The sequence below is a fragment of the Oratosquilla oratoria genome, chromosome 22 (genome assembly GCF_046742065.1).
Source record: "Oratosquilla oratoria isolate Oo_2021 chromosome 22, ASM4674206v1, whole genome shotgun sequence".
In the NCBI taxonomy this organism is placed as follows: domain Eukaryota; kingdom Metazoa; phylum Arthropoda; class Malacostraca; order Stomatopoda; family Squillidae; genus Oratosquilla; species Oratosquilla oratoria.
In genome coordinates, this window is record NC_134798.1 from 6804817 (window position 1) to 6817316 (window position 12500).

General features: G+C 48.5%; 2 protein-coding genes across 3 annotated transcripts in view; both read right to left on the bottom strand.

Annotated features, from left to right (window-relative positions):
• The window catches only part of LOC143037414 (cytohesin-1-like), a 228158-nt gene that overhangs the window by 188523 nt on the left and 27135 nt on the right, over positions 1-12500 (bottom strand). The window contains exon 1 of one of the 2 annotated variants that reach the window (XM_076205563.1): positions 1148-2555. The exons of the other annotated variant lie outside the window; for it this stretch is intronic. Within the exon in view, the coding sequence (XP_076061678.1) occupies positions 1148-1462 (315 nt within the window). The 5' untranslated portion in view covers positions 1463-2555. Of the gene's footprint in view, positions 1-1147; positions 2556-12500 lie in introns of those variants that run through there. 2 annotated transcript variants of the gene reach the window in all.
• LOC143037417 (uncharacterized) overlaps positions 1-12500 on the bottom strand; it is a 524806-nt gene that overhangs the window by 44390 nt on the left and 467916 nt on the right. The window lies entirely within an intron of this gene.

The following is a 12500-nucleotide window of genomic DNA, read 5'->3' on the forward strand; positions in this document are numbered from 1 at the left end:
CGCGAAGGCAGCCAACATTAATTTACAAAATACGGGTACTACTTTACTGTATATACATTACATATTGTAACTACCTCCATGTATAGGTTATATGCTTAATCACCACTCTAATCACCTCTGAAGACCTCGTTAACAAGCATAACAACCAAGGTCAATTTCACATTCCACCGTCCTTATCACATAAGGCTGATCTCCGTATTGCACCACCGTGATAAACCCATTCTTATCGCTCTATATGGCCGTAACTCCGTTGAGATACGGAGTTACGGGAAATACCATATGACTGACTAACTGACTGACTGGCTGACTTGTGTATACGCAACGCGGTGTCTTACCAAATCGTCAAAACAGGGTCACACATACGCGCGAGCACACAAGCGCGCACGTGCACACACACACACACACACACACACACACACACACACACACACGCACGCACGCACACACAAATAAAAATAAAACCTTTCCGTATCGGAGGTTCTGTCCCTATTATCTTGGATTTTGCCAGATTATTGTATTTAGGGTTAAATCTAGCCTTCCAAACTTAGTTCGCCCACCCAAATTAAGTTGATATAAAAAGAATATATATAGACAAAATTAAACACAAACGAATAAATAAAAAATGACAATTGTGCTCCTTAACCCTCTCGCTGCACTTTAGATCTTTAGTTGATTATCTTGGCTATCGTCTGGCGATTTTACTCAATTGAAGTTGTGTCTGAAGAAGCCACTCCGTAGCGGATGATTTTATTTAGCCGAGCGAAAGGACACTTCAAAGGGGCCCTAAGCTTCATTCATTTTACTGGATTTGATTCAGGTGGTTTGGAGTCACCGTATTGATAACCGTTTCGACTCTTCAACACAGACTCGTACTTTTTTAACCTTATTCTGTCTAACGTTGACTTCAGTGACGTCTGTGCGAGACTCGAACCGTGGACCGCTAGATCCTGACACGAGTTGGCTGACAGCTTAACACTTTACAATGATTAGATGATTCAATGGAGATTAAAATTTTGGTCATGGATAACGTCAGGCAATTTCATTCAGCATAGAGGAACCTGGCCGTCAAAAGGTTAGGGATGACTAACCCCCCCCCCAAAAAAAAAAAAAGTGTCTACTAAAACAATGAAAAAATAGAGATACTAACACAATCCCTGAGGTTGAAGAAAGACCTGGAGAGCCTCTTGTTCCCGAGGCCGTATTCCTTCCTCTTCTTCTTGAGAGTCCCGTCGAGGAAAATGAACGAAGTGTCTATGGGTTCGAAGCCATTGCAAGGGATTTGGTCTCCGACAACTCCGGGCCCATCGAACTGGATACTGTCGAGGGTGGGGCGCCCTTTGCCCTTCTTCTTGCCCCTCCGGAGCGTCAGGAAGCCGTTCCTGAATACGGACATGGCGGTGGACGTTGCATTGGCGGACAAAGTCGAGGTTTCAGTCTTGCCCGGCGAAGGATTCGGAGGCATCAACGAACTCAGAAGTCACTTCGAGAGTTAGATCGAGAAGAAGGTTGTCTTAGTTCTAAAGGATCAGGTACTTTGAAAGGAATGGGAGGCAGGAGGGTTGTCGTCGTTTTTTGATCAGGTACTTCAAAGATCGGGGCAGGTACTTCTGGAGGAATGGGAAGGGAGTTCCTCTTCGTTGTACACTCGTAGGATTCTTTAACGGGACAAAACACTTTAGGATTTCTTTGTTTACGGTCTTGCACGGGGCTGAAGGATGGCACTAGCCGACGCGCCCCCAGCAGGAGACACTTGCGTCGTTGGAAACACTGAATGAATCAACCAAGAGCACTCGAAAGGTCTCGACCACCTGCGAGGGAAGCGGCGAGTCTTCACATGAACTCCTTACGAACTCACTGGATCTTCACCACGGTACGCGGCCGATCACAGAACGAGACTCTTCTTTATAAGGCAAATGACACTACACTCTGAAAGCCGGGTAGCGCCACTCCTCGCTCTCTGCACCACACAGACACACATACACACTAACACACGGGTTGGTGGGTGTTTACTGTTCATACAAACACAAACGGACGCTCACAAGACGCATTGCGGGGTGCTCACTGTTCACAGCACAAAATCGGGTACCCACACTACACACAAAACGCGACGAGAATGGTCACTGTTCACACAACGGCCGTGGCTACAATGTTACTAAACTCGATAGGCACGCGAGGGCCACCTCCTGTGTACAGACAACTTGGGCAGCGTGACGTCACGTCCTCTTGGGGGTAACCCCGTCAACAGACCCACCACTTGCCGTCAAACAGGTGTTCGATGACCCAACACACCAGGTTCACTACCACTTCGGGATGGTGCCGTCTGGCCCTTGAAGGTGGAGGAGGTCACGTCTCCTGACGAAGTCCTTCACCAGAGGGGCTGCGCTTAGGGAAGACTCAAGCCAACTGGCCAGCTGTTGGGCCACACAGGAAACAGTCAGGAAATCTTGGCCCCGACGTAACTAAAAAGTGATAAGGACGTGGGACACAGACATACACACACACACCATCACAGTTGATCACCCACAAACAGTCACCAACACGCGCATGCGCACACCGACGACCATGCGGTCCTCCCACAGAAAACTGACGCCAGTAAAAGTGGAGGTCTTGGAATGCTCGCCGGAGTGGCAGACGGAAATGACTCTCCAGCTGCTCCTTCTAGCGCTCTTGCGGGAGCTGCAGTCGAAGACTGGAAGCCGTTGCAGCTGAGCTGCTGAGCGAGAACGCGCGGTCGGTCGGCGGGGTAAAGCCAACGTGGGCAGGAGGAGAAGGTAGGAGGAGCAGCTGGCGACGAGGTTGGGAGGGAGGAAGGAGATGGGAGGGAGAAAGGGAGGGAGGGAGGGAAGGAGGGAGCTGCTCGTGTGTGTGTGTGTGTGTGTGTGTGTGTGTGTGTGTGTGTGTGTGTGTGTGTGTGTGTGTGTGTGTGTGTGTGTGTGTGTGTGTGTGTGTGTGTGTGTGTGTGTGTGTGTGTGTGTGTGTGTGTGTGTGTGTGTGTGTGTGTGTGCGTGTGTGTGCGGGGGAGCCCAGACGTCCGTTGTCCGGTATGTGAGCGTGTACCACCTGATGCAGGTGAACAAGCCTCCCTGGACAGCTGGACCAGAACGTTGGGAGTAGTGGGAGTAGTAGTAGTAGTAGTGGTAGTAGTAGTAGTGGTAGTAGTAGTAGTGGTAGTAGTAGTAGCGGCAGTAGTAATAGTGGCAGTAGTAGTAGTAGTAGTAGTAGTGGTAGTAGTAGTAGTGGTAGTAGTAGTAGTGGTAGTAGTAGTAGCGGCAGTAGTAATAGTGGCAGTAGTAGTAGTGGCAGTTGTAGTAGTGGCAGTAGTAGTAGTGGCAGTACTAGTAGTGGCAGTAGTAGTAGTGGCAGTACTAGTAGTGGCAGTAGTAGTAGTGGCAGAAGTAGTAGTGGCAGTAGTAGTGGCAGTAGTAGTAGTAGTAATACTAGTGGTAGTAGTAATAGTAGTGGCAGTAGTAGTGGCAGTAGTAGTAGTAGTAATACTAGTAGTGGTAGTAGTAATAGTAGTGGCAGTAGTAGTAATAGTAGTGGCGGTAGTAGTAATAGTAGTTGTAATAGTAGTGGCAGGAGTAACAGTAATATTACTAGTAAAAACAGGACTTGTAGTAATAGTAGTAATTGTAATAGTATAAGTTACTGTGTTGCAATTGAAGTCGTGTGGAGTGAACTACCCTCCAGGTCACGTGACCCTAGAAGACTCTTACTCGAGGTCCCTCCACGGTGGTCTCCACATATGATCACAGAGTCTTCTTCGTGTACTCTCCTTCACCTTCCACCCTCCCTCCCTCTCTCCGTCCCTCCCACTGCACGCCGCAGTCGCCGCCGCCGCTGCCGCCGCCGCAGGCCAGCCGTCTGAGACCACGCGTCCACGCAGAGCAATCCACGAAAGGTCCCATCTACTTGAAGGTGCTCCACATACAATAAGCGGTTAACTATTACGCCACAGCTAAAGATCCTCGAGACAACGAGTATAGTCTTCTCTGCCTCGAGACCTTTAAAACGTGATGATCACCTTCTGAACCAGCGGTGCTTTAACGAAGAAGAAAAAATATGCCTACACACGGTGGGCCACCGCTTAGGACACCACCACCACTGCCTCAGCCGCCACAACCGCCACCTCCTCCTCCTCCTCCTCCCCCTCCACCACCTCCACTCTCGTCCACTCACTGACCAAGCCTGTTCAAACGTTTCTCTTGCAAAGCTCGGACAAACGCCCACTTCGAAGGACGCCCACCAAGGGGATCCTCCTACACGTGTTACCACGCCCACGGAGGGTCACCTGACCCTCAAGGAGCACCGTAAGGGCTCACCTCTAGACGGGGTGGGCCTCGGGAGGGCAGACAAAGCCAGACGGTTGAGGACGAGCGATGGAGGGAGGAGCAGACGTGTCGAGTCTCCGGGTACCAGACAACCACTGATGGGAGTCAGGTCGGGGTTCACCTCCTTCTTACTCCTTTACTCCCAGGAGGGGGAGGAGGAGGATGAGAAAGAGCAAAATATGGAGGAGGAGGAGGAGTATGGACAAGGGAGGATGATGTGGAGGAGAAATAGGAGGAAAAGAGGAGGAGGAAGACGGAAAAGAAAGAGAATGACGAGGGATTCAAATAAGAAGTGGGCACGAGGAGAAAGAGGAGGAGGAGGAGGAGGAAGAGAAGAGGACAGAGCGAGGTTTAAATCCCGAACTTTCCTTCAACCCGCTCCCACCCTCCAACCTCTCGGGATCCCGGGTTTTCTCTAATCCCGTTTTAGAAAATAAACAAATTCTTTGTCCCGACTCGGGTCGTTTGGGACTCTGTCCTCGCCCGAGTGACTTGGTTCTTTGTGCTCGGTTTCGCGCGTTCGAACGCACTCGGATACGCGAACGCGACGAACGCTCACGGGGCTGTTATCAGATCGCTCCGGGTAAATACGTTAGGGTGACGTTCGTTGAATGAATTTGAAATGCGGACGCCATGATGGCTGGCGCGTCAACACGAGCTCTTGAGTCAACATCGCTACTTATACTAAATTGCATTATATATCATATACATACATACATACATATATACATACACATATATATATATATATATTATATATATATATATATATATATATATATATATATATATATATATTATATATATATATATTTATATATATATATATTATATAAAATATATATATATATATATATATATTATATATATATATATATATATATATATATATATATATATATTCCTGGGGTTTTGGCTTCTGTATTTACTGGGCTATGTTCGCCAATCCGTCCTGCAAAGATAGTCTTTCCAATGATTTACGGAAAAGAGGAAGGGTTAAAACCTCCCCATCTAAATTAAACTATTCTCATCTACTATAACGTCCTTACAGACAAAAATCTTATCCGAAGGTTAAAAAAGCAAAACCTTCAACACACACACACACCTTATCTTCAGTAAACCTTGCAGTACTAATAAAGGTAAGTCTTGTCTCACCACCACCAGAGGAGTGCTTAACTAATGACCTCTTCTGGGAGGACGACAGATCCCGTTGCTCCCTTATTGGGCCCTCAGTAGACGCAGGGGGACGCACGGGGGGCGTCTGGAGCATATCGCTCTTGGCCCTTGAGGTCAACAAGGAGACCTCAGTATCCAGGTCTTCGCGGGATGATATGGAATTATATCTGAGTGAAATTGGAGTCTTCCCTTAGTGCAGTTATAGCTGGGTGGATTTATGGAGTTACAGATGGGTGGAGCTGTGGAACTAGAATGGTTCCTTTATGGTCCTATGCCCTTGGGTCTTCTACAAGACCCTTTCCACACGTGTAAGCACCGTGGTAAAGGTAATTTCTGTACTATCTGTGTGCAGGATATCCAAGTCAATAAAAGCTGACCTTAAAAACAAAAGCTGACCACAGTGGAAGGGCATGTTCCAAGGAAAAATAAATACATATAAAAACAAAACAAAAAAAAAACGTGTTCAATAAATCAAGGCTTACTCCCCTACGTCCCCTGATTTCTCAAAGCCTAATCATCCCCTTCCCATTGTCCCTTTAAGTCTACAACAGGATTACCTACTTCTGTCCCTTCCCAGGCTTGATCCTATATTCTTAAAGCACCCTTGTTCGCACACTTAGGGTCGTTTTTATCCATCCCTACTTACTCCCCCCTACACCTCCTACTTGAAACAGTCACGCCACATATACAGGTCCTCCACTTGTACACCAATAACATCAAGTTCTGACGCTCATTTTCACAGCTATCATTGATCCTCCTTCAGGGGTACCGCCTTCAGATCAGGTCTTTAATCAGGACCTCTTGCGCCAAGGGCCTTACACCATGACCTCAAGGAGCCCACTCTGAGAAACCAAAAGGTCCCTTGATGAAACCAAAAGGTCTTGGTCAGAAGGATCCTATGGAGAGAGGCGCAAAAAAGAAAGATCCTTCGAGTACAAGGGGAGCCCTTTGGGAGAAAATCACAACAAGGACTCAAAGCACGGGACACCTTCGACCGAAGGAACATGGCACCTCCGTCTTCGGGCAACTGACGAAGGCGTTCCTGTGCGACCGAAAAGAATGTGAACTGTGAAGAAGTGTTTTTACTGTCGAACAAAGGGAGTAGGTGGGGAGGGGAGCTGGGAGAGGGGGTGGGTACTCTGGGCAGACCACAACCCGCGTGGTGCTCGTCCGAAAAGGGCAGATGGCTTGTCACCTCAGGTTACAGCACCTCCAGTGTCCGGTACATCACCAGGGGTGCTATATAGTTTTACGAGTCTATATAGTGTCTTCTTTCTAACCTGGCAGAGATCTGCTACGAAATGTAAACAATACAAGTTACTGGATTGTATTCTTCGTGAAGTGCGTGGAATGAAATTAATCAGAAAATGGGAAACTGCACATGAATACTCAAAATTCCATACGCTGTCATCAAATGTCTTTTTTTTAAGAATATCGCCGCCAAGTTTGAATAAACCCTTTGGTACATGTACGTATGTGTGTCTACCTTACTGTAATATATAGACAGTTATACTAGTGAGGTCTCGTCTCTTTTCTTCAGGTATTATACCCAGTTTTGAATTCATTTATTGCTTTAGCCTGGGATTAGCTAGTGTGTGTGTGTGTGTGTGTGTGTGTGTGTGTGTGTGTGTGTGTGTGTGTGTGTGTGTGTGTGTGTGTGTGTGTGTGTGCGTGTGTAGATGTATGTGAGGAACAGTGGGAAGGCGTGGATGAGGGATACCCTTACAGCCTGCGGGCATGAAGATCGTACAATTTCAGAACGACGAAGCAGGTGGAGGGGAAGAGGAAAGAGGTGGAAGGGAAGGGGTGGGAAAGGCGTGGGCGGATGTGAGAAGCGGGAGGAAAAGGAGGAGGAGGAGGAGAAGGAGGAGAACGAGGAGGAGGAGGAGGAGGGAGGAGAGGAGAAGGAAGGGAAAAGCAAGAAGGGAAGAGGGGGGAGAATATGAGGGACGGGGAAAAGGAATCTGATGAAGAACGAGAGGCGAAGAGGGCAAATAGAAGAGGAGAAAAGGAGGAGGTGGAGGGAGGAAGAGCTATGGAGGTGGGAGGATGTGTTTGTGTGTGTGTGTCTGGTGGGGGCAGGAGGCGAGGTCACAACACCTTCCTACATGTGAACTACCACATTAGTACTTCTACAGTAGTACTGAGCGATCTCTCTGCTCCTCCCACGCTGAGGGCTCTCCCCACTCCTCCACCAGCGCCGCGAGTACACAAAACCGGTTCCTGCATCAGGAGGCGCGGGCCCTTATGGGGACCCGGGCAGAGCCATGAATGGAAGTATGCTGCGTCTGCGCCTTCGCCCGGAGGGTCATGCGTGAGCAGGTGCGCAAAGAAGGATCTACGTGCGATTGCGCACTGCGCACAAATATTCACTGACAATAATCATATTGGTAATATTCCTGCTTGCTCCGTGTAATATTCCTAAGACAAACCCTGACTATTCATAAGTACTTCGTCAATATAAACCAATAATTATTTTGTTAGTATTTTTAATGGCTAAAGCCACCTACACATGACAAATATTGACAACAATTATTGTTATTATCTACAGATACTACATCTACCTTGTGAAAATTATTGGGTGCGTCAAGATATTTGTTCACAACTTTACCATGACGTGTTCCCAAGCACCAATAACGTGTTCACGTATACAAGAACATCTTACGTGTTTACATGCGAGCACAAACAATAACGTGTGACACGTCCTTCATAAGACACGCGAGACGAAGAGGTGGTGTCGATAGACACTAACCACGTGAAGTATCACATGTGATTTACGTGGCACCTACGTGCCTGGGTCGGCGGTGACGGGTGGTTCGTCTGACAGGTGGTGGAGGTGGCCCAAGTCTTGCAACACGTCTGGTTGCATTGCTTGCCGCCTGCAACTGAGAACGGGCTCGATGGAGAGTGTGAGCACAGCGTACAAGGAAGGGAACACAGGAAAGTATGTCGGGCCATAGCGGGCTGGGATATTAGTTTTACCTGTTCAAGGCCGCATCTGGGGGACAAGTGCACAAAAGCAAGGGCCAATGCAACACCTGAGTAACAGATATACGACGGAAATATGCATGATCATCTCGTCGCCTGCTATAAAATATGGCAACTGAAAACACACACACACAAACATACACACACTATATTATATTATATATATATATATATATATACACAAACACGCACACATACACAATATAGTCAACAATTATTGGATAAAGATACACGTAAGTGTCACCAATCAAAACAACAAATTCTCCTTAAAACACAAGAACAGGCAATACAACTACACCAGCAATTCCAATACATAACACAGCGACGGTTACCAACACGACTGTAGTACATCAAGAATACTATTTCCTCTTTGCGGTGCAAGTTCACAACCCGCGGTCCCGCCCCGCCCAGCCCCGCGTCGCCCCAACTCCAACGCAACAGGTGGGGACCCGCGGGCGGGGAAGCGGACCATCAGGAAGGCGGGCCAGAGGGGGCAACAGGAGCTGCAAGGGGCAAGGGTAAGGGTGGGTGTGGGTGAGGGTGAGAGGTGGTAGGTGGTGGGGGTGGCTGCAACCACACACAGCCTCCTCTTCCCAACAAACTCCTCTATTACCACCACAATCTTAACCTTAAATACTATGGTATCCAATTTTAGACATTCTTTTGATACCATAGCATTGCGGATTTATTATATTCCACGCTACAAAGTCCTCTGTTGCTATGGTATCCACCACAATCAAATTGCAGATCCTGAGAGTTTGACAAAGAGTGTTCCCCACATCGCCCAATCTCTCCCTTCCCCTAAAACGAAATCTTGGCAACACCACTGATCACCACAACCATTATCACCACTATTCGCACAACAACCCACCCTACCACCACCGCTGGGGGCCAGTACGAGTGCCACCACCCACGACCGCGTTAGACTGATGACAAGGCACTCTGGCTCAAGTGAGGAGATGCGCAAGCACGCATGCGCGCGAGGGGACACCACAAGCAGACACCCTCAACACCTTCGACTCTGAAGGTCACTCGTCACATGACTGAAGTCGTTCGCCGTTAGCACATGTGATAAAAAATAAATAAAGAAGTAAATGCGTGGACTTAAACAAATATCTTTTTGGCGGTGACGGATTCCGTCGAAGGTCACACACACATACTGTACACATATATTCACAAATACACACGTACATACGCACGCACACCCACACAAACATACACACATACAGCACACGCGCGCACACACACACACACACACACACACACACAACACACACACTTGCCCCTTGAGGTAAGGGGTGCCAGCTTAAGTTAATTTATTCTACTTAACACCAAATCATTTTATACAGACGGAGGGAGGAGGGCTGCTCAGCCCCTTTGTTGGAAAATATTAAGATTAAATCGACCTCTCAGGAACTTCATTCTGTCAAACGCCAAAAGACTTCATTCAGTTGCCGAAACGTCACCGCGGCGAAATGGAGCCCAATTCGGCGGGTTGTTCCTCCGGGAGGACAAGAACCGGAGGTCTCCCTTCAGTCCGGAGACCGAGAGCCCCCGGACAATGGCGAGACACACAAAGGGGCCAAACAAAACAGGAAGAAAACATAACAACAAAGGTCCAACCAAAGCGACGTGAAGCAAACATCTCCGGATGGCTTCTGTATTGGAGACACAGTCCGGATAAATGAATTTGCCCGGAGGGTTCTTCCGGATAAAGGAGTTTACCCGGGAGGAGGAGGAGGAGGAGGAACATTTCTGGATAAAACGTCTAATTCCTGAACACAATCACAAGAATGTTCCGGACCGACCCAAGGTTGAGGTCCGGGCGGGTGACAACCCTGAAAAAAACAAAAACATGCCCAGTCCATCACGCTGTTCTTAGCTCGAATGTCTTTTTACTCTTGACGGATTCGAATCGTGACATGTAGGACACCATTCGAGGGCATGGGTCAAGGTAGGCAGGTAAGGCGATCTGGAGGAGATTTAAGAAGGTTTTGCATGTTGAAGTGAAAGACAAAGACACAGACACACACACACACACACAAACACAAACTGCTTATACCATGACGAGGGTATTATAAAACCGACAGAGATAAAGAGCGTGAGAGCGAGAGAGAATGAGAGAGAGAGAGAGAGAGAGAGAGAGAGAGAGAGAGAGAGAGAGAGAGAGAGAGAGAGAGAGAGAGAGAGAGAGAGAGAGAGAGAGAGAGAGAGAGATCCACATATGAGGAAAATATTTTAGTTTAAGCACCGAGATGCGTAAGGACCAGAATCAAGTTCTTCATAACGAGATAGTCGACTCTAAAGTCACCACACTTTGCTTTGCACCAACATCACTGAAATTCGTCCACCACCACCACTACCACCAAACCATAATCACCACCACCACTTATTACGTCAGGACCCAACAGCTGCTCGTTGCACACCTGCACAGGTGCTTCGACGCTGTGGAGCGTCTACTTCGTCCTCTTCTCCTGAAAAGTACGTTACTTTCTGCCGCAGGGGAGGAGAGGGGGGGGAAGGTACTGGGGGGGGGGGAGAAAGGAAGGGGGTGGTGGTGGAGGGGGGAAGGGGGACAGGAAGTCGAAGGGCGTGGAGGTGAGAGAGTGAATGAGAGAGAAGAGAGAATAGAGAGTCGAGTGAGAAAAGAGGAAAAAGAGGTGAGGAGGAGCAGTAGGACAATGAAGACAACTCAAGGGAAGGAAGAAAAGGGGAAGAAGAGGTAAAAGACAAGTATATGCAACTGAAGAAAAAAATAGAAAGAGACGTAAGAGAAGCAGTAATACTAGGAGATAATGGAGGACGAGGGCAACAAAGAGGAAGAGTATAAGGAGGAGGAGAAGGAGGATTGGAGGAAAGGAAGAGAGGGAATGGGGAGGAGGAGGAGTAGATGGAGTGGAGTGATGGGGAGAGAGAGGGGGAGGGGAATGTGGGAGGAGGAGGTAGAGTTGTTGCAACAAAACACGAAGGATGGGGAGGGGAGGAGGCGAGTTGGAGGGCGAGGAGCGTTGGCAAGGAACAAAAACCTTAAAAACACGAGGTTGGTGTTCCTCCTCGTAATAAGGGCTTGAGAGTGGGGGTGGCCGAGGGTGAGGAGAAGGGAGGAATAGGAGGGCGAGGAGGACGGGGGGAGGGCAATGAGGACGGGGTGAGGAAGAGGAGGAGGGTGGAAGAAGAGGAGGAAGAGAAAGAGGGAGAAGAGGAGGAGGAGGAGGAAAGGGGAAGGACGAAGGGGAGGACAATGAGGACAATGAGGAGAAAGGAGGAAGATGATAAGGACAAAGAAGGGGGAGAAGGAGATAGGAGGAGGAGCAGGAGGAGGAGGGGAGGCTGGGGAGGAGGGGGAGGAAGGGGAGGAGGCGGGGGAGGACAAGGAAAACGAGGAAGGGAGGAAGAGTAAGGGGAAAAGGAGTAGCAGGAGGTAGAAAGGGGAAGAAGAGGAGGACGACAAGAAGACAAGGAGGGAAGGAACAGTAAGAGGAAGAGGAGGGGACTGTGGAAGGAGGAGGTGAAGGAAGAAGACTAAGTGAAGGAGGAGGAGGAGGAGGAGGAGGAGTAAGAGGAGGAAGAGGAGGAAGAGGAGGCGAGGGAGTCAGAGAAGCCGGAAACCTTCCCCGGGGCGACAGACAGACAGACAGACAGACAGAGACGCGGTGCCCGACCGCACAATCCGGTTTCCAGCACAACGGTTCGTCCTTCCCTTAGCCGCCGAAGAACATCGTGGTCGACAAGGACGATGTTCTCTCTCTTTCAGGTGGTTCTCCAGTTCGGAAAGGTTCCAAGTTCGAAGACATCAGACAGAGTAACGTGTATGTCGGCAGTGAGATTTTATTTACAAGGTTTTACAGACACGCGCGCACGCACACACAAACACACACACACACACACACACGGATGTATATATGTATATACATACAAAGATTTTAATTTTCACAAATCAGTCGATTTTTACGACAGCAGGGAACACGATTGTGGTATTCATGTCCCAATTAACGGAATGTGTGT